Below are 21,737 nucleotides of genomic sequence, written 5' to 3'. Positions count from 1 at the left end.
GAAAATACATGTTAAAAAAAAAAAATCACTTGAATTGTAATGCTTATCACCCATGGTACAACTTAAATTACAATCAGCTTTTCTTCTTTCCTCTATTAAATATAAGCTTAGAGCCTTCCTTAACAAAATCTCATTTCAATTTTGAGTTTTCATAATTTAATTTTCAAATTTTTGAAATATCCAAATGGATTTAAAAGAGATCTTTTAAATTTCATGAATTCGCATAAAATTTGAGAAAGAGAAGTTATTACTAGTTAATAAAAAAAGGTAGGCAAATTATAAAATTCATACAATACAAACATACAAAATTCAATAAACAATAATTCAGAAATTCGTACTTGTAGCAATCAGTCGGACGTTCTTCCATGATTGCCTATCGTAGGATACGCTGATTTAGTGCCTTTAAAGAAAGCTGAAAAAACCGCTTCCTTCCAGCTATTTTCAGCATTTTTTAACAAAATTAAATATGTTTGGATTTAAGATATTAGTCGATAAAATATTGTAAATAAAATTATTGTTTTATAGTTTATTTTGATAAAGTTATCCCATTCCTTTCAAATTTCAGATTCTTTTACCTCTAGGTGGCATAAAACGAAACAGTAAAACTGATTTTTAAAAAATTCAATATCTTTCTTTTCTCTATTATTAATAGGAAGTACTCAGTACAAAAGCAGACACGACAGAACTAATAGCATAAACCCTGAAGATGAACTAGTCCCAAGGTCGATAGCTTAATTATTGATTAAATAAAATAATTGAAATTGGCAATATTGTTTCCTCCTTCTGGATAATGAACCCAAAAACGATGAACAATTCTCTACAAATACTAACAGTTTAAATGTTGAGTACAAGCAAGAATAAGAAAAAAGGGAACTCAAAGTATATTTTTAAGATATTCATATTTAGTGAGCACAAATTAATAATAATAATAATAATAATAATAATAATAGTAATAATAATAAAAATCGTAATCATAATGATTGCATGATACAGTTTTGATGGTGTTTGAAAATCAAAAATTTGCTAACGTATAATTTGAATTAGAGCAGGGTTTTGAAACTGCTACATACAGTAACAAGGTTGTTACTATTTAACACAGTAAGTTAGGAAATAGTGATAAGAATTGATTATTTACACTTTCAAATACTGAAGTGGTTGCAGATCATTTCTGATGCAATATTATCTTGCAAATACGAATGTAACAACTTCACTCTTTCAGGGATAAAAGAGGAATATAAACAACAATACTATACATGATAAGGAATTGAAAACAAAAATATTATATATGTATTAATAATTAATTCTAGCAAATTTACATTACTAACAAAAAATTAACGAATGATTTATACAAATTTGAAAAGTCTATCCTTGTAGGCAACCTGGCCAGATCTGTAAGCAGCTTCCTTTTTATCCTAAAACCAAACGAATTCTAGGTTATTTACAGAAGATATCAAAGGAATATTCCATCCAATCATAATTTCATACGAATGCAGTTTTGTATTAACTAATCCACTATTTATGGATTAAACTCATTTACAACTATACATCTATTTTCGAACATCCTTAGATGTTCTGATCGTGGGATATTATTTTATTTTATAATTGTGTAAAAAAGGAAAATCCTTTGTAACAAAGTATGATTTAAAATGCAACTTTTTCTTTTTTAAAAAAATAATAATTTGATCCACACTTATTAGCTGACGTTGTTTCGAGATTCGACAAAATTAAAATAAATGGATACAGAACTAATGACATTTACTAGAAATATATGTAAAAAATCTGAAAATTGCCTCTTTTTAAACCAGTAATTACATATTTCTCCATTCTTAGAGTCAATCTAAAGCTATAGTACAGTGAAATAGCCTTAGCAGGCCCAATAGTTGTGAGGGCCTAGGGCTGAGTGTTGAAACGATTGACAAAATGTTAGGAGGTTGAAACTAACGTTTATTTAAACACATGATTTTATGCCCACGAGAAAATGAATATAAAATGAAATATATTGAATTTGGGTTTTTAACAGAAAACTAAGGACAATGTATTTTTTAGTTTTTTCTAGATCTTAGTTTCAAAGTAAGTCAATATCCATTCGGGGGGCACCCCGAATATACAGGGTGACCAGAGTTATATGCTCCACCCACTTTTTTTTTAACGGCGGGAAATTTCGAAAAAATAAAAAACACATATTTAATCATTTTTAGTTCAGTTTATTTTCAGTGATTGACCTATTTTTTTAAACCCCTGTATCTCGAGATACAGCATCCAACTTTTGTTTTTCAAATGGAACGTTATATTTTTTTATTGCATATTTTTATAGTATTTGAGCTCCTAAAAAAAACAAAAAAAATTTTTTGAAATCGGTTAGGTTTTTCAAAAGTTATGATAATTTAAAATATGAAAAACAAATTTCAGTTTACTGTCAAAATTACGTTATTTTTTTTAAAGAATCTGTTCAAACTGGGCACAATCAACGGATAGGCAAGCCAAAACTCTGGACTGTCACGCTTTGCTTGTAGCAGCACTTATGGTGGCGAAGTCAAGATCTAGGCAGGCTAGAGTTATTCGATGTTTCAGATCATCGACTGAAGCCACGGGATTAAAGATACTGTACACTTTATTTTTTAGATATCCCCACAAAAAAAGCAATCATCACATCATTTTAATGCACCCAGTATTTAAGATTTCTTGACCAATGATTACGGTAAGAATCTTTTATTTCAATGATTGCTTTTATTTGATGATAAAACAAATTTATCCTGACTCACCCACAACCATTACATTACACTACATGTTTTAAAATCTTCAATTATTATTATTTTTTTACTTTGTGTCACCAATAACATTTGTTGCAGTCAGAGGACCTCCCAAAACTTGTATTTGTGGTGGAAAATTAATATCGAAAACCGTTCACGAATAGATAAAATTGTAACTTTGATCTTAAATATCTCGACTAATATTAGGGATATAGAAACGAGATCATCGTTATTTTTCAGTTTTTATAATCATTGTCAAAACCAGTGGTCTTTATGAAACCCCAATCGGGTTTTTGCCCGTAACTCCGCCAAAAATAAAGATACAGTATCGGAGGTGAAAAATTTGAAAACTAGACCAAAAAAAACATATAGTTTACTTCGTGGGTTTTTTCGAAATTCCGCTTTCCTAAAAAGTTATTAGCGATTGGTGCGTTTTAAATCGATCACCCTGTATATACAAACGACCCTGTCACTGTTGCTTACTTATAGACGGGTGCCCCAATTATAATTTAAAAAACAAAGTTAAAATTTCTGTACTTACTATAAAGATCGTGTATAAATACTTATCATTCTTAATAATATCACTGTAGAATGTAAAAAAGCTTTTAAAATTTGGGTGTTCAGTGAATTCGTTTCATAAATTTACACAAAGATTAGAAATTTTCCTGGAAAAGGGGGTTGCAACTAATGCGGCAGTATTTCGACCTTAAAGCAATTTTGCAAAGCAAACTTTGTTTTTGAAGCAAGATGCTATGTTAGACTGCAATCTGGTTTCTAACATCTGCAAAATTGCATAGGGTAAATCGAATCTTTTAAGACTGTAACTCCATAAAAGTACTCCGAGTTGTTACGTACGGGCTAGAAACTGCTAGAGTTCACCATAACTTTAGTGTTTAAAATAATGTTGAACCTATTGCTTATGAATTATTCAACTGAATTGGAATATATAAATATATATATTTTATTAATTATAGCATTTCATTGCTGGTTATAAAAGATTTAGACAACTGGACAAAAAAAGAGAATGAGCTAAAAAAAAAAACTAGAAAACCATTTCATCAGTCACAATGTGCTGTAACACAATATAATAATCCATAGTTCACAGAATTTATAGTTCTATAAGTTTTTGTTACGAATCGTATATATAACAGAATTTTAATGCCCAAAAAATAAAGATTTCTAGCTCAATATCAATACAGCAATTAAAATGCTGCATTTTTTTTACATGATTGGGAAGAAATCTAAGTTTCAGGAGGACAATTCTCATTTAAACATTGAAAAGATGACATATTTCATTTTGTATTAGAATACCCGGCTTACTTTATGCTTAGAAACAATATTTAATGCTTTATAAAAATAATGTTACAAAAACACTAATCCTAAAATATTATCAATAAATGTTTAAAATATTACCAATAAATTCATCTGAGGATGACTGATTTGTTTTCACGCTGCACTTGAGTTTAAAACTGACTTAATAAATGTATATTGTATTATAAAAACAAATGCATTGCAATTAAACTCTGTTTCTAAGTCTTTGGAACAATTTAGAACAATGAAATAAATTTTTTGAGAGGGTAAAGGGATTGTCAACCAAACAGTTTTCGCTTTATACGCATTTATCATTTCCAGTTTTTTTGTCTCTCTCTCTCTTTAGCATCAAGCAGTACATTTAACTAAAAAAAGGATAACGACTGCACCTTTGGTTGTTAAGGGCAAGATGCACTAAGGCACATACATTACTTACTCAAAAGTACATCATCATTTATAAGCACATCATGCTACAAAAAAAAATGGGTTATCAGCAAAAATAACAGTCAAAATTTACCAAACTTTTTTCATATAGCAAACACGTCAAAATTAAAAATGAAATACCCCAATATAATCCAATAATTCTGCTTGACTAAATCATTTCTGCAGCAATCAAAATTATATTTAAAATGCTCCATTCTCAAATGACTCTACTAAGCCTATTTCATTAAATTAATCGCCACAATGAAAACTGTTGCTTGCTTTAACAGCCTTAATCATACATTTATATATATATTTTACTTGTTTGAGTATAAACACTAAGGAAAAATGAATACTAACCCGATCATACTTAAACATGTATATAGTTCCTGCAATTGGCAAAACAAGTAGAAACAATCCTCTTAAAATAGTCTTCGGTGTTTCTCGAAAAAAATCTATGTTTGTAGCTTTCATTGACATAAACCTTTGTACAGCTGGATCAAACTATAAATTAAAAAAAATTACAAATAATTAAATTTTACATAAAGGATGATTTTTCCATCTAAACGTAAAAACACAATAGAATGCAGTTTTATTCTTTTTAAATTAGGGAGAGTTAATATCTGTGCTTATTAGCGAACGATGCTCTCTTCAGTGCACTGTCGGCCTCCGGATATTGTTCTCACTTTAATGATAGCAGTTTTCATCACCCGACCTTATGTTACAAAAAGCTATTACGAAAAGAACATTTGAAGAAATAAAAAAATTGAAGAAAAAAAAGTAAGGGCATCAAATATCGGGTAGAAGATTAACCTGAGTCCAATCCCAGGAAAATAATGTAGGTTTGGGTAAAAACTTAACTATAGGAAATTAAAGTGTCTTTTTGTTTATATTCAAAAGACCTGATAAATTTGTAGCGGTAAGAACTAAGAAATAAATCTGTAACTCACCACATGTCCCACTTCTGGTGCATGAGGATTTGTAACTTGCTTCCAATACTCTTTTTTAAGAGCAATTCTCTGCTTATTTTTCAATTCTATCAATTCTGGAGTTATGCGACTGTCACTCATTTTTATGTTGCTGTCTGGGATTGAACTCTGGTATACGGGACTTCAGAAAATGAAATTGTATAACCTCTCTTACTTCTTACAGATGATACTAATCTTCCAGGCTTAAAGATTTATTACCTATTTTATAAAATTTCTTTTCACAGTAATATAAAATTTCTTTTCACAGTAATACATAATAAATTAACTTGCTTTTTATATTTTCAAGTTGATAATTATTTGGTGTTAACAGCAGCCTTCGATGTGGATGCTCCCCCCTCAATAAAAATTGTATTTTAAACTAGACTTGACAACTTAAGTTGAATCATTAGTCCAAAGTTTCAGACGCTTAAAGGCAGCATTTGATTGAAAATTGTAAGTATACTGGAAAAAAGAAATCAAGGAGATGGAGGAAGAATCAGAAAGCAGAAAGTACTTTAAAGTAATATGTATGCTTGTTTGGAAACAATGAACCAAGAATACAAAAAAGCTGCGCACAGTTTTTCTCAGGACTGTATTCAGAAGTTAATCCTACAGATTAAAGGATTAATTCTACAATTAACTTCCATCAGATAAAACTTGGCAATATTTCAATGAGATGTTCGGGAATACATAAGATTGGGAGAGGATGAGATTGTCAAATTAGTGTGTGCTGTATGGGAGCCAGTGTTTAAAGGAAGAGATCGAGAAAAGTGAAGAATAATCTATAGTTGATGCTCTCCAACTGCAGTAGCAGAGGGTTATGAAAAGATTATAAATAGGATTTAATTACATTATCTTAAAGAAAATTATAGAGGATGATTGCACTTTTTCATCTCCTTTTTATCCACTTCAATTCTGCTAGTTCTGATTTCGGAGGAACATTTGTGACTTTTCTTGTGACATTGACAGCACTTATAAACTATTCTAAAGAATTGATGGCTAGTAATAAACTTATAATGTAATGTTAAATAAATCAACCACCTTTTCTACATTAAAATTTGGAATTCTATTTTTCAGTCCTGCTGCTAAGAAGATCGCTACTGAATTTATTTTTTCCCGAGTGAAGTGATAAGATAGTGGGGTCTTAGTGTTTGACGTGTCTTAAATTTAAAAGAAAGAAACCTATTCTACATGGTTAAGGAATTTTATGTCAAATAGTTGATATTTTCTAGGGTTGCAAAGAAGAAAAGAAGTTCGGTGCTAGTAATATGAATAAACAAAATATTTATTTCTCTGGAAGTATCCATCTTCTAAAGACAACATAAATTTTTAATTTCTGAGAACGCCACAAAGGATGGAAACGTGGGAATATTAAAATTGGAAGAGTGACATATTTCTACTAACTCTATAATATAAAACTCTGCTCACCCTGAATACCTCTTTCACACGTCCACTCGTCCTTCAACCTCTGTCTTGAAATAAAAGTTTTTCATAATAATGAGTAATGAAAATTAATTTATAACAATTGTGTCGAGAAGGAAATATCTGCTATCTATCAAAAAAAAAAATTGGCAAAAATTAAGTAGTGCACTTTTCTGTAATCTAATATTTCACTAGATGCAAAAATGTCCTGCTTAACCTACAGGAACTGTTTTATGAAAGAAATAACATGATTATGAGAAGAGAAGATTCACTATAGCGGAATGATGGAGGCGAGGCGAGGCAAGGTAAAATGTATTGTGGTACATTAGGTTTGATTCTCGGTCTAGGCTTAGGATTTTATTTAATGTTGTATTTAAGAAATTATAGTAAAGAAGTTTCCAGTCGCCTCAGTTCACTACACTTAATTTGATAGTTGGAAGTAAAAAAGCCTATCTAACATATGCATTTATTTTAATAATTAGAAGCGTGAGAATGAAAAAGAGAGAAGTAAGAAACTGTGTTCCGCATTTATATAGTGATTTCAATAAATGATACAAATCATACGCTTTGAACATATGACTTTTAACATTCTAAACAGTTATTTCAATATAAAAAGTTTTTAATTAAACGCAAAACGTTAATTGGATCGCCTTAAGAATTAAGTGAGGATGCTTTTATTACTTGTGTATTTAAAAACTTCACAATTTACAATCTGATTAAACTATTTTACAACTATCTTATTCAATAATATTAAAAATACTGTAATTGTTAAGCACCTTCTTTAAGCCGTGATAAGGGAAATTTAATTATTCACATTTGTTAAATTGTGTCCATTACAATTTGAGACTGTATTTTAATTAGTTTATAAAATTTTAAATTTCTAAATGTACGTATTTATTTGCGCACTTTTGTAAAAAATATTTTGTCTTTTCTATCAATGATCAAATGTTAGTTCTTTTTGGGGAAGCCTTAATGATTTATGATCCAACGTAATAATTTTGCTGCTTTTAATTGCAAGAAAATATTACATCTTTTAACTTATTGAAAAGGGCTAAAATGTTTTCCCTTTATTTTGTTTTATAAAAATAATCTTTTACTTATATTTGTTTTTTACAATCTGCATTATGTCCATTCTTCACTATTCTAAATTTGTTAATTTTTTTTCCAATAATTTAAAGTGTTGATTTTGAATTATTTGTTACAGTATTTTTTTTCTGTGAGAATTACAGACAAATATGAAAATATTGTTATTGTTCTGGATTATTTCTTTAACTCATGCAAGGTATTATTCAACAGAAGATCATGAAGAATGGAAAGATTTCAAAGTATTATTTCAAAATAATTACATTTTAATTTTTTGGTGGAGAGATATTCACCAAGGCTATCTCTTCCAATTTCTTGTTGGTATCTATTTAGAGGGAGGCAATAATCTAATACAATCTTATTTTATATTTTATTTCTTTGTATCCCTATTTCATACATTCGAATTCCTCCCTGTTGAACTAAGTACCAAAGATCCAGTATGCCGTCATGTTATTAATCATATCCATTCACGCTTTTCTTTTCAGCATTTATAATTTCAATTTTTACAAAACAAAAGTGTAAGCCAAGTGACCATCCGCCAAATTGGAATTTAGAAAAATTTATGTTCTTAGTTTCTTGTTTGGTCTATGAATTTATTACAGATCAGTTGCATTCTCTTGAATTATGAAGCCATCTGACCATTCCATTCGTTAATCATATCTTTTACTCTTAGTTTCGATTACTGCTTAGACCTCTTCGATTTTTTGTGTATAATTCTGCTTTTCTACAAAAAGTTACTGCTGCCTAACTCTCATGTTCACTTCAGGTTACGTTCATTTTTACACAATTGGACGAACTTCCTTATTCTTGTTGAATCTATAATTTATAAAAGACCAAAGAAATCAGAAACTGAACTCGTCGCTAAAATGGTACTTACTTTTTCATTAATTACAAAATTTACATTGATTATCTTTCTTCGAGTTCAGAAATAATATACGATCCACTTAAGCTCTATTAACTCTGACGTTTACACTAATTTACTCGAAATCGACAGCAAAGATAAATTAAACAGTTTGTTTTATTTCATTTCTGGTGCTCTAGATGAGAGGTACAGATTTGTAAAACTTATATTCAACAGCTATAAAGAAATTCCGCCGCCGAATCAAACTTGAGTTAATTTTTGTAAATATACCGTTTTCATTATTTTTCTTTGTTTTTTTAAAGAAATAATTGTAACAAGGGGTGATTTTAATTTTGTAATTCATACTTTTAGTTTGTTTATCTTTTTAGTGGAAGTTGCTATTTCTTTTTATTGTTATCACTAGCAGAGGCTAAACTCTTGCTATAGAAATGTAAATATATTTCTTATAAGCAATAAAACAAATAATAATAATATACGATCCACTTTATTTACCACCCAGTTGCCCCCTTGACTCCCCTTCTTGGTGAAAAGAATGAATGTAGGAATTTCGAGCATTTCTAAGTTGTGCACTAGTATTGCTCAGATCCGTTCATGTTCTTGACTACATCGAATTTTGATCAATCGTCAAAGTTTTAACCATCAACATTGTGTTTTTTTTTCTCTTCTTAAATTTTTATTCAACATGAGCTACTGTTTTACTGATGTTTTATGGTGCAGTAACTTTAAAGCGATTACCGAGCAAGTCTCTCTTCTTCAGTTCTCTCAATATGCTCCAGCATAGATAGATAAATTACTTTAATTTTAAAAACATACAAAATAATTACAATATATAAATTAAACACTTCCCTAATCAATCTGCCAGGAGCTGCTGATAACAAATAAAATTACATCTCTGAGATTAAATAAGAAATAAATTGATAGATTAAGAAAAAAAATAAATGGACCTACCGTTATAAGTAAAAAACAAAATCTGTTGTATTTGTTATATTAATAAGAACAAATATGCAATGGAAAAAACTAATAAGGAAAAAACAGAAATACCTTAATTAAATGGTTAATAGTTGAAATGGCTTACTACAAATTTTCTATTATTTCCCGCTATTTTTGCAAATGACAATTTTTGCCAATCTTTTCCATTTAATATTTGAATTTATTCTTCTTGTGTCAGGCTAGTCTTATAGAAAGCAGAATTTTCTAAATTCATTCAACACCGGGCAGGTTGATATGAAATGGTACGTATCTTCATTATGGTTTAAATCACACAGATAGCACAGATATTCTTTATTTATCATATATGTCTTACAGTTCAAATTCAGTAGATCGCTCCTACACTTCATTATAATTCTGATATCTTTTAGTTTTAAATTTCAATTCAAGTAATTAATATTATAATTCAATTGACTGCACAGACTGTGATTAATGTTTTTTCCAGCCCGTTCAATGCATTTCTCTCTATACCCGGAAGCGAACTTTGCAACAGTTATATTTAATATTTCTTTCATTTTTTCTGGTTGTGTGACATCTAAATTACAGGAGGGGTTATATACTCTAATTAGATCTTCCCAGTTCTTAAACCAACCTATTTTATTATTCATTACTTCCATCGCTATAAGCTTACAGAATTTGATAGTTCAAAATTTTTAATATATAGTCAGAGCGCAATTTAAATTTATATGTAAAGAGTGGGCTACTATTGGTCTCTGTCTAAAGCGGGGTGTTTTGAGGTAATTTGTACAATTTCTTTAGGAAGAATCTCTGGACTTTCTCGACTTCATCAAAAGACTTATGCCCCCAACCCTGCGCTCCGTAACATAATATTGATCTTGTGACTGATTCAAATATTCTGTTTTTTGCTTCTACTGAAATTTCTTCTTTGATAAAGATATCTTGCCAAATATTATTGGTAATCCCTTTTGCGCACTTTCCTCTTTCATAGAAATGGTCTTTTAACTTTAAAGTGCTTGACATGTTATACTTAAATATTTAGGCTATTTACCATTTCTATTTGGCTACCCTGGAACCTCCATTTCTCATTTTTGCCTTTTCTTCCACCGCTTCTTTTCAAAATTATTATTTTGGATTTAGCTAAATTAACTGTTAAGTTCCAGGTTCTTGTATATTTTTCAAGCCTTTTAATCACCAACTGCAACGAAAAAGGATCCTCAGCCATTATAACTAAACTGCTCAAAAGTTGCTAAGGAATTGCAATAAAAAGATAAGAAAAAGACAGAGTTATATTTTTTTAAAATAAAAGTTGCTTCATTTGTCTTTTAATATCAAATTATCTTGTAACAGATAAAATGTTTAAAAACAAAGATAAAACACGATTTAACAAAAACCGTGAGTATCGCCTAACAAATTATGGAAAACATCTCCACTGGTTTTTCCACAATTTTTATTTTGTTAATCCAATTAATAGTTTTTTAGTACCTGGTGTACCCTCCTCTTACTCTCTGAACAGCTTCAAAACGGTTTGCCATACTCAAAATAACGGCAGCTATTTCTTCTTGCGGAATTTCTTCCCTTAGTAATGTAAAAGCGTTAGCAAGCTCTCCGGAGTTTCTGGGTTGGGGCTGATGGTTATTTAGTCGTCTCTGTAAATTGTCCCAAATGTGCTCTATTGGGTTTAGGTCTGCTGATAGTGCTGGCAGTGGTAAGTGGGTAATGCCGAGACGACAAATTTCCTCAAGAACACATCTGGCACGTTGAGGGCGGGCATTGTCGTCGAGAAAATTGTGGCCCAATATTGTCTCAGAAGTCTGAGACAAACCCCCGAATAATGTCGTCTCTGTAACTCATCCCATTTAAAGTGCCCTGAATGATGTGCAGTTCAGTAAGATTGTTGAGAGTAATTCCACCCCACACCATGACACCGCCACCGCGATATGCTGCCACCGGTTGGATAAATTGTGGCTTTCTCCATACTCGCAAACGTCTGCTAACACTCGATAAACAATATCTTGACTCTTCACTAAACAATACAAATTCCCAGTTTTGGTTCTCTCTCAATCTAGAGTTTACCTATTCCAATCTTGCTCTTCTGTGCCGAGTATCCAAAGTGGGCCTTCTAACTGGGAGATACGAATGTAAACCAACCACTCTCACACGATTTCTAATCGTTTGATCAGATACTTGATTCCCAGAGGATTCAAAAAGACGATTTTGTAACTGTCGGGCGGTCAAAAAAGGGTTTCTGCGGGCATTCATCCTCACTAGGCGGTCCTCTCTTTCAGTGGTTCTTCGAAAATTCCCACCGCCATGGCGTTTTGTGCAGTTCCAAACTCGTGGTATCTTTGCAATGCTCGGCAAACAACACTTGGCGCAATGTTCAAAGCATTAGCAATTTCAAGCTGAGAAAGGCCCTGGAAATGAAACTGGACAATTAAATTTGCCCTTTCATCTCTTAGAGGTCTTCTTTGCATGATGAAAAATTAGAATTGAGAAGAAAAAAATAGTTCATTCACTTTCAAATGCATTAGAATACTGAACACTGAAAGGTATTTTTTCCCATCAAGAAGCAGTGTAAAATTAAAACACCAAATTGTTTTTGATCCATTGTTATGAAAATAACAAAAGTAGCGTCACTCTTAGCACAATAACTCACAAACTAATCAATAGAATATCGTGAAATTTTAGCAGCTGTCTTTTGAAGGTTAGTACTAACTGAAAAAGAGGTGAATGCAATAAAACTAGCGCAATCTATGTGTTAGGCCCGGGACTTTTCAGCCCATGTGTTAAAGGACAAAATTAGCAATGTTTGTTTTTGTCATTTATCAAAATGAATTATTCTTTGTACGACTAAGAAGTGCATTAATTCCTTAATATAAACAAATATTGAATACCAAAATAAGAAATAAACATCAAAACATTGTACAAATAAATTATTTTCGATGTTATTTATAAATTCCTTAGCAACTTTTGAGTAGTTTATATTGTCCGCAAAAGCCAACATATTAATTTTTAAACTTCCCAATTTCACTCCACATCCCGATTCCTCACTCAGTTCATTTATGTGATGAATGAATAGATAACTTAAGATACAGCCTTGTTGACACCCGTATTGTACTGGACATATTGTGATAGGCCCTCTTTACACCGTACCATAGCTTCCGTATTTACATGCATGCTTTCTATCGCTTTCACAAACTTGGTCGATTCTCCGTCTCTATACAATTTATAATAAAGGGCATGCCTATCAAAAGAGTCGAATGCGGCTCTCATATCTATAAAAAAACAATACACTTTTTTACAGCCATACTTCATTTTTAAATTAATAACATTTTCCAGCATGAATATATTATCAACCGTGGACCTTCCTCTTCTGAAGCCTGACTGCCCCTCATACAAAATGTTATTTTCTTCTAGCCCATCCGAGAATCTAGACGCTAGGATTCTTGAATAAATTTTACTAATCGTATTCATGAATGTTATTCCTCGCTGGTTACTTGCTTCATGAATATCCCCCTTTTCGTAAACCTTAAATATAATGGATATGCTCCAGCCATTTGATCCGATTTTTCTTAAATAAGTGATGGAATCAGGGAAAGCAGGATCGAACCAGGGATTTCAGTATAGGGCTAATCCTTCCTCTAAACAATAATTGTTTTAGAGATTTAACAATCTTTTTAGTAATAATATTAACGTTAAATGCGGAATTTATAGTTTTCATTATTTAATTTTAATTAATAATTTTTAAAATATTTGTACTATTGGTTCTTATTACATTTCAGACCACTTTTGGGAAAATATATTCTGGCGATGATGATGAAAAGAGAATGCAAATTTATTTCCGCAATAAAGATTTTATTTATGATTATAACATACTTAATCTAAAAGGAATCACATCTCAAAGTCTAAGATTGAACCAATACGGTGAAATGGTATTTTTAGCTTTGATTAAATATTTTTATCTGCTATTGTATTCCGTATATTTATCATTGTAACTACTAATGCATTATTTTTGCTACTGAAGTATCCATCAGAATTTAGGGCTATTGTTAGCAGCTTCAATCGGTCCTTAAGAACTGAAGTGCTCAGTCATGAAATATTTAAAATTCCATCTTCTTTTGATATCCCAGATTCAATAGATTGGAGAGATAAAGGAGCAGTTAATGAAGTAAAAGATCAGGGTCAGTGTGGTGCTTGTTGGGCATTCAGCGCGGTAAGTATTACCTTCAAACTTTTTTTTTTTACACATTTCTTAGACAAATAGTGCTAATGTAAAATAATTCTTCTTTACTCCAAACCGAAGATTTATTTTTACCTAGTTGTTTTTCTTAGTAAAACTCCTCTAATCCTCAAGGCACTTGCGACCCAGTAACAGCTTTTTAATAAAAACATTTTACCATAAATATGTATAAATTAATACATATTTCCAATAGTCACTTCGCCACTTGAGGCAATGCTAAATTATTGTTTATCAGAATCCTAATCATATTTTTTACCTTTCCTCCTTACCTCACTGTTTATGATAATTAACTAAGAGCATAGCCTTTATAGATTTTTAACTAAGGAGTAAATTTATCTTTAGAAATCATTTTTTTTAGATTTTTTGGTTGAGAAAGTTAGACGCATTTCTCTCTTATTTTTTGACCGCCCAAACAGATTTAGGATGTTTAGTAAATGCATAAATAAAATGTACTTAATAATTGGACATTATAAATTTATTGCTAATATACGACATCAACGTGAATAAGTTTTTTACTTTGGCAATGGCTTTCAGATTGGTGCCATTGAGAGTCAATATTTTATGAAAACTGGAAAATTAATAACACTGAGCGAACAAAATCTCATCGATTGTTCACTAGAATATGGAAATTCTGGTTGTAAATCTGGTACGATGAATGGAGCGTTTAAATACATCAACAAATCTGAAGGAATCAACACTGAGGAAGCATATCCATATGAAGCAAGAGAGGTTTTCTTTTATTATTTTATTTTATCAAAAAAGTTGCAATATATGGAGGAATATGCAGATTACTAATTTTATTATATAAATATGTTTACGCTAACCTAATCGATTCCAATAGTAAATGACAGGACCGTGTAAAAATTAGCTCTTTTTGTTCCAAGTAAGATTTTTTTTTGCCATTTTTGTCCAGTTACAAATTTACCGTTAGAAAACAGATAGGTTGCTTTTGATTTTCTTCAGTAAAAGGAAATACTTCCATCATGTCCATTTTTCGAAACTGGAAAAATACATTTTTGAGGTCATCTGAACACAAAAAAATATTATGGCATTTGCTGGGTTTTTACATACATCGTATGTTAACTTTTCGAGATCTTTTTTTGACTGACATAAATACTTTTTGCTTCAGGTTAATACGATTTTCCGGGGTGTAGAGGTTGTTCCCTGAAAATAAATAAAAAAATTAAAGTTTTCCAATAATATGCTCTAAAAAATTTAACATACTATATAATAATTAATACTCAAACTATTAAAATCATCTAAAAACGATTCAAACATTTAAAATAATAATAAAATTGAAAGGAGAATGAGTATTAATTAAATCTGTAAAGTAGACAAGTGGCGCGATGAGTAGTTACAATTGTTGCCAAACACCATGATTCATTGTAAATTATTCTATCAGTTCTATAGCACTCTGAAGAAATATATTTTGTTTTAAGAATAGCGGCTGCAAACATAAAATCGAAGACGCCATAAAGATTAAAGGTTACGTTGACATTCCTGAAGGAGACGAAAATGCATTAAAAGCAGCCGTAGCTTTTGTAGGACCAATCTCAGCTGCAATGGATGCTCGACAATTATCTTTCCAGTTTTATGCTTCAGGTAATTTAACAACGAATAATTTTGGAAAAACATAAATATTTATTTTTATTATAAGTGTACTGCTTAGGTTTCGAAATTGATGAGAACTAAAATAATGCCAAATTTAGATTAATTTAGGCTGCAGTCTATTATGCAACCACAAAATAAAATTACATGTAGATCTCATAATATTTTGGCTGGCAATCTTGCTTACAGAAGATGGTTCCAGGAGTAGGCAACTGTACAGAAATACAAATCCTCAAAGGAATATAATGAAACTAAGACTTTTAATAGGCATGGGAGTAAAAGAGAGCCTAATACTGAAAAATGGTAATAGGAGAGAAGCAATAGATCTTGTTAAGAATAATTATTGGGGTATAAAGTTAGATTTAACAAACATTAAATTTCCGAGTACATTTAAAGGGAAAAGTTGTTTCGGGCAAGCATAATCCGAGTAGCATTTGTCAGAGTTTTATATTATGGATAAAAATTTCGACTTAAACATTAACTTAACTTTTGAATTAAGTATTAAGTTTTCAATACTGTTGTATGGTCAGTAGTAAGTAATGGTACCAAGAGTTATGAAGCGTTGGGTCGCTAATGTCAAAGACGTCCATGCACAGAAAAAAGAGTGAGGTGGTAATGAAAATTATAAAGAACCACAAGAAAATACTTCAGTATTTTCTTTTTACCCATGAATACATCTGCATTTGGAAAGAGAAAGAAACTTTTTTTTTAAACAGTTCAATATTGATCATAAAAATGGTAAACATTGCGACTGGCGGCGAATATGTGATATTAGATGATTGCTCTAGCAAAAATTGGAAGAAAAAGACCAATAATATTACAAAAAAATTTGTTCTTACTCAAAGGGACGTGTTTGAGATTCTACCTAAGAAGGCAAATCTTCATGAGTAGTATAAATATTTAAATTTTGGGAAAATTATCTGTAAGGTGACTTAGGATTTGGTGACAAAAAAAAAAACATATTTCAGTTACGCTGGGAATTTTTAAATTTAAATTATAATCGGTTAGGTTAGGATCTGTTATGTTCGCTATGTAATTTTGGAGAAATTGAAAATTTACTTTACCTTTGCAGCCATCTGTCCGATAAAAAGTACAGAGACTGTTATTTAAAAAAAATTCTCTTTTTTAAGCGCAAATTTTCTAAATGAAAAATTGGTGTTTTAAACGCTTGGTAGGCATTATTGTACAGAAACATCCTAGTAAATAAATTAACTTTTAGTTTTCATTAAATGATATGTTTGAAATATTTCTGATTAATAAATCGAATTTATTATTAGTAAAACTATTTATTGAGTCTGACATAAAGTTATTTATGTAATCTTAAATTGTAAACAAATACTTGTGAATTTCAGGAATATATCATGAACCTAAATGCGATCCTATATTCATAAATAGAGGTGTTCTCATTGTTGGTTATGGAACTGAAAAAGATTTAGATTATTGGTTAGTGAAAAATTCTTGTTCTTCCATCTGGGGAGAAGGTGGCTACATGAAGGTGGCACGAAACAGAAGAAATCACTGTGGAATTGCAAGCACTGCTAGTTATCCAAAACTTTAATAAAATATATGCATAATCGTGGTGAACATTTTTATTTGGGTTGATTAATTATATTTTTAACACATAAAAATTTAATTATATTTATTATTTTAAATTTAAAAAATAAAAATGAATTTTCAACTAATTAATCTTTTTTTTCAACATTCACCATTATAGTGTCATACCTTATACTTCTTTATAAGTTCAAACTATTTTTGTGGGTGCCTATTTTTATATTAGATTTTAAATTCAGTTTTTTCTCCATTATTGGAAGACAGTTAATGGAGAAAGAAGAAATTATTAGAAGACAGAAGGTGATGGTCTCCCTACCCGAGATTATTGCGACCGGAGTTAAACTGTCAGACAGGCCCGCCGTATATCCTCGGTAATTACTGTGTCCGGTAATTTATGATCATCCAGCATTTTTCAGATGGTAGGTTCTTCTTGACTCTCAAGTATTTGATTTCGAAGTGAGGGTGAACGGGGAACTATGGACATTCTTCTGCCTAACGGGAGCCGTCCGTTTATGCAATCTAAAAAGATTTGTTTAAATAATATACGACATTTCAACACACGTAATTCGGGAAATAGGGAGATTGGGAAAAGGTTTTAAGAATACTTCCAGAGTTTAATAAGATACTTTATTACAGTTGCAAGAGAAGATTTGGTTTATTGCATTATAAGCAACATTTATGCTTAAAATTACGCTTCTTTTTTTCGAGAACTTAAAGATATATGTCAACAATGTTAATAAAAAACAACTATAAAGTAAATTTAAGAGAATCTGATATTTACGTAAATTCATTTTTTAATACTGTGGTGTTTCCAATTTATTGACAGTTAAATTTTACACAAGTGGGAAAGAAGCTTGTGAAGCTATTCCACACTGATTATTTTTGTTACGAGACATTTTTATGTATCCTTCCATACCCCAATCGGTATTCCATGAGTTCTTCACCAGCCAGAAATCCTTATTATTTTCTGTTCCGTACCCAGCTACTAATACTCCGTGATCTAGATCTGTATCACTGCAGAATGGTTCATCATATATACCTAGTGGAGCGAAAAAAACCACATACAATACGTAATTTAGTTCATAGAATTCTTAAATAATATACAAACAATAATTATACCTTCAGAATAAAATTGGAATGATAAGTTTCCTGCGTCAATGGCCACTGAAATTGGGCCAATTTTAGCTGTAGCCTCTTTAAGGGCATTCTCGTCACCTTGAGCAATTTCAACATAACCTTTGTCAGTTCCTGCTACGGGTTTTGTCTTGAATCTACATTTATCATCCTGACGCAATTATCACGAAAACTCTCAGTTTGAATGTATTTCAATTAAAACTTTATTTGACGTTTAAAAACGTCTGTAAATGAAAAAACAAATGTGGAAGCTAAGTAAAGCATGAAACTCACTTCAGCTTCATAGGGATACGAGCGTTCCGTATCAATGCCTCCGTTAGCTTTAATATATTGGAAAGCTTGATCCATGAGACCACCATCACAGCCCTCATTGCCAAAACTGGTAGAACAGTCCACTAATTGTTGTTCACTTAATGAAATAAGTTTTTTGTTTTTAAGGAAAAGCTGTCCTTCCATGGAGCCAGTCTGTAAGAATAAAATTTGTTAGTAGTTGATTAGATAGGTTATAAAACTCCTCAATTTGCTAGAACATTCTGCACTAATTGTGCGAAATCTTAATATTTTATAAACGAAAGTGAAATAAGGATATTTTTCACACGATTATTTGTGTATCTATCGATTCATTCTATTGATTAATTTCGGCCTTAAGTTCGCAATGGTCAGTGACTCCGCCTACCACCTTCAATTAGTTACGATCGTGAGGAAAGAGACCAGCACATCTTTTCTCATGATCACAAATCCACAAATCATACACTTCAATCCTACTGTTTTCACTTTTTATACTAAAATTAAAAAGAGGATTATCTACCCTAGACTCATCCCTCTAAACTTTTGGACACTTTAAACAAAGGAATGTTATAGGAACGGTCATTAACTTTTTTTATCTTGCAATAAAATGCACTTAACGTACAAATAATTTATTTTTTAATGCACTGATTTTAACATAACTCAAACATAAAGAAGCTCAACAAAAATAACAATTACTACCAATTCTTCTGTGCTTGAAGTTCACATAATTTTCTACCTGGATAATGATTCTGAATGACGCCTCTAGGTGTCACGAGTTAATCTTTCATGGCGAATCTCGAATTTCTGTTAAAGCCTTAATGAAATGCTTAAGGGCTATGCGTTAAGTGCCTGTTTAGCAACATTGTCGGGGTGAATTCCACCTTACAAGATATTATTGAAGAAACTTAGAATAACTACATGTGTTACGGCAATAACTAAAAATATTCTTACCAAATGTATTAGAAAAAACAGCATGGCCTTGGAAAAGGCTTTGGTACAGCCTATTATGATATCAAAATTATTGTAATAGCCGACAGTTTTTAAAGAAAAAATTGAGAAAAGACGTATGGATACACCAAATGTGCTTCAAGATCTATTAATGGATAGATCGACTGGTGGGAGACGACGCATTCGTCCTGTAAAGGGAACTAAGAAATCGTGCTAGATGAGACAGTCGCCAATCAAATCGAAACGTTCAGTAGATTTAGCTGTATCAGCATACTCCACGGAGTGTTTGCGGTGAAAGGCAAGTTCCGAAAATTTGTATTTTTTCAGATTCAAAGTGCGCACAATTTGTCACAATTAATTTGTGCTTCTTTTCTGTGAATTTTGACAAGAACTATGGGGTTGATACCATCTTTTGAGCGGCAAACAGCGCCTTTTATTTGCCCATTCACATACTAGCTACTTTACGTTGATTTGAAAAGCCCTCAACAAATGAAATATAATGAAATTTATAACAATCTTATGACTTATAGCCACCATTGGCCTATAAAATACGTTATGAAATAATTTGTAACATTAAACCCAGTACTTATTTTTAAAGAAATAAAGTAGCCACCTAGATGAAATTTCATTTTTCCAAGACAGAGTAATGTGAAAAACAATGCTATTTTTTACTCAAATTTATAATAAACAATAGTACTTACAGTACTGAAAGCCCAGCAAGATCCGCATTGCCCTTGATCCTTTACTGGAGTCACGGCACCTTTCTTTCTCCAGTCTACTGATGCTGGTAATTTAGCACCAGTTGCTCTAATCACGTTCTCTGAGTTTTGGCGTTTTGATGTTTTCTTCAGCTTATTTAGAGCTTTAAATTCATGTTGCATCTACAAGAATACAAGTTAGAATGATAGTGAATATAGTAATAAGAGGGCGGCACCTTTGGTGATGGATGTTTTAATTGCAGCATTGTTCATCTTTTCATTATTCCAAATTATCCATATAGTAATTTCTGAGCAATTCATCAACATCATGATCTTCAACAATACTTTCACCTCATCGGTTGGAGAAAAACTAAAATTCGAATTGTTTCTCCGAATGATTCAATAGCAATCCCACTAATCATCCCAATCAGATTCAGAATCGCAAATCAGAACAATCTGCGCAAATCTTAAGACATGTTTATGAGAGTTGGCTGACTTGATAGGTGTACCTTCAAATCTCGTTGGGAGAAAATCGTCTACTGGTACAATTAATGATTTGGTTTAATAGACAAACTGCTCCATCTTAGTAATATACTATTTATATTATATTTTAAATTTTATAGTACAAGTGGAAAAACTTGTAAAGGGTGGTTTTCAACATTACGCTTTTACATGCAGTTTTTCATAAACAATCATTACAGAACTATTCTTTAAATTATAAATATAATTTATATTTAGTTATTATATTATCTAAATAGTTTCTATTTCTGTCTATAAAAAAGTGATTCCATGTTTTAAAAATTGGTTTTAAATATAATGAATTTTATACTGTTAAGTACTTAAATAACAGTACTTAAAATTATTATACTTTACCATAAATTGAATAATGTTACTAACCAGATCTCCGAAATGATTCATTTTCAACTTATAGGAAATTTCACCAACTTCATACCGCTTGTTATGCTCATCAATTTTCCTTTGGTTTTCCTTGTGGATATTCATTCGATACAGTTCTTCAAAACTGTTTTTGTAAATTTTACCAAATTGAGCCTGGACAAATAGCACTTTTCTTCATTTATTATTTAATTAAATTTGTTCATTTCCCTTCTTTTTTTTTATTGTTACAATTTTATTACATTTTCCTTTATACTGATAAATAATTTCTTGATATGAAACTCACCTTGAATGCAAACCATTCTTCAGGAATGTGATCATTTAGCCCTGCATGATTGTTAACAATAAAGAAACACAAACAAACTGCTATCTTCATATTTCCTACTGAAGTATTTTTAATATTAGAATGAACCAATCTTACGTCCTCTCACCTCTAGAAAGTAGCTGTAATAGTTAGAAGCAAGAATTGGAGATCCTCAGATCAAGACATGCACCTAACTTTATATGTGTAACAGAAAAAAAATGAACATAATTTATACAAGACAACGTTTTAACAAATATTATGTATTTTATAAGACAAAAAATCAATACTTTTTTAAAATAACTTTAATG

General features: G+C 30.9%; 3 protein-coding genes across 4 annotated transcripts; 1 reads left to right on the top strand and 2 right to left on the bottom strand.

The window, feature by feature from the left end:
- Nucleotides 1–1,264: 1,264 nt before the first annotated feature.
- ND-B15 (NADH dehydrogenase (ubiquinone) B15 subunit) lies at nt 1,265–5,642 on the bottom strand. The gene is made up of 3 exons (XM_074139762.1): nt 5,432–5,642; nt 4,842–4,985; nt 1,265–1,412 (listed from the first exon to the last, which is right to left on the bottom strand). Exons 1-3 carry the CDS (start codon nt 5,549–5,551, stop codon nt 1,344–1,346), a joined length of 333 nt encoding a protein of 110 aa, XP_073995863.1. The 5' UTR covers nt 5,552–5,642; the 3' UTR covers nt 1,265–1,343.
- A 1,331-nt stretch (nt 5,643–6,973) lies between these two features.
- On the top strand, nt 6,974–17,224 carry LOC141460076 (procathepsin L-like). 2 transcript variants are annotated; one of them, XM_074139745.1, is made up of 7 exons: nt 6,974–7,533; nt 8,076–8,196; nt 13,547–13,696; nt 13,789–13,977; nt 14,539–14,733; nt 15,444–15,606; nt 16,965–17,224. In XM_074139745.1, exons 2-7 carry the CDS (start codon nt 8,107–8,109, stop codon nt 17,168–17,170), a joined length of 993 nt encoding a protein of 330 aa, XP_073995846.1. In that variant the 5' UTR covers nt 6,974–7,533; nt 8,076–8,106; the 3' UTR covers nt 17,171–17,224. The 2 variants fall into 2 exon arrangements, with proteins under 2 accessions (XP_073995846.1, XP_073995855.1); XM_074139754.1 differs by lacking the exons at nt 6,974–7,533; nt 8,076–8,196 and adding an exon at nt 10,955–11,156.
- Nucleotides 17,225–17,863: 639 nt separating this feature from the next.
- LOC141460089 (procathepsin L-like) lies at nt 17,864–21,501 on the bottom strand. The gene is made up of 6 exons (XM_074139761.1): nt 21,412–21,501; nt 21,129–21,281; nt 20,235–20,414; nt 18,571–18,762; nt 18,283–18,448; nt 17,864–18,202 (listed from the first exon to the last, which is right to left on the bottom strand). The coding sequence occupies exons 1-6, from the start codon at nt 21,499–21,501 to the stop codon at nt 17,997–17,999; spliced, it is 987 nt and encodes a 328-aa protein (XP_073995862.1). The 3' UTR covers nt 17,864–17,996.
- Between the last annotated feature and the right edge of the window lie 236 nt (nt 21,502–21,737).

This window comes from Rhodnius prolixus, unplaced genomic scaffold (assembly GCF_049639745.1).
Source record: "Rhodnius prolixus isolate KJV_2025 unplaced genomic scaffold, Rpr scaffold_1, whole genome shotgun sequence".
Taxonomy (NCBI): domain Eukaryota; kingdom Metazoa; phylum Arthropoda; class Insecta; order Hemiptera; family Reduviidae; genus Rhodnius; species Rhodnius prolixus.
Note: the sequence above shows the minus strand (reverse complement) of the source record. Positions and strands in the feature narration are given on the sequence as shown.

Coding starts and splice junctions, on each gene's coding strand:
- LOC141460076 (XM_074139745.1), top strand. CDS start 8,107: ATGAAAATATTGTTATTGTTCTGGATTATTTCTTTAACTCATGCAAGG. Junction 8,197..13,546: donor AAGAATGGAAAGATTTCAAA/GTATTATTTCAA, acceptor ATTACATTTCAG/ACCACTTTTGGGAAAATATA. Junction 13,697..13,788: donor TGAACCAATACGGTGAAATG/GTATTTTTAGCT, acceptor TTGCTACTGAAG/TATCCATCAGAATTTAGGGC.
- LOC141460089 (XM_074139761.1), bottom strand. CDS start 21,501: ATGAAGATAGCAGTTTGTTTGTGTTTCTTTATTGTTAACAATCATGCA. Junction 20,415..21,128: donor TGAATCATTTCGGAGATCTG/GTTAGTAACATT, acceptor GTATTCTTGTAG/ATGCAACATGAATTTAAAGC. Junction 18,203..18,282: donor ATTCCAATTTTATTCTGAAG/GTATAATTATTG, acceptor TCGCTCCACTAG/GTATATATGATGAACCATTC.
- ND-B15 (XM_074139762.1), bottom strand. CDS start 5,551: ATGAGTGACAGTCGCATAACTCCAGAATTGATAGAATTGAAAAATAAG. Junction 4,986..5,431: donor CACCAGAAGTGGGACATGTG/GTGAGTTACAGA, acceptor TTTAATTTATAG/TTTGATCCAGCTGTACAAAG. Junction 1,413..4,841: donor ACATGTTTAAGTATGATCGG/GTTAGTATTCAT, acceptor GTTTGGTTTTAG/GATAAAAAGGAAGCTGCTTA.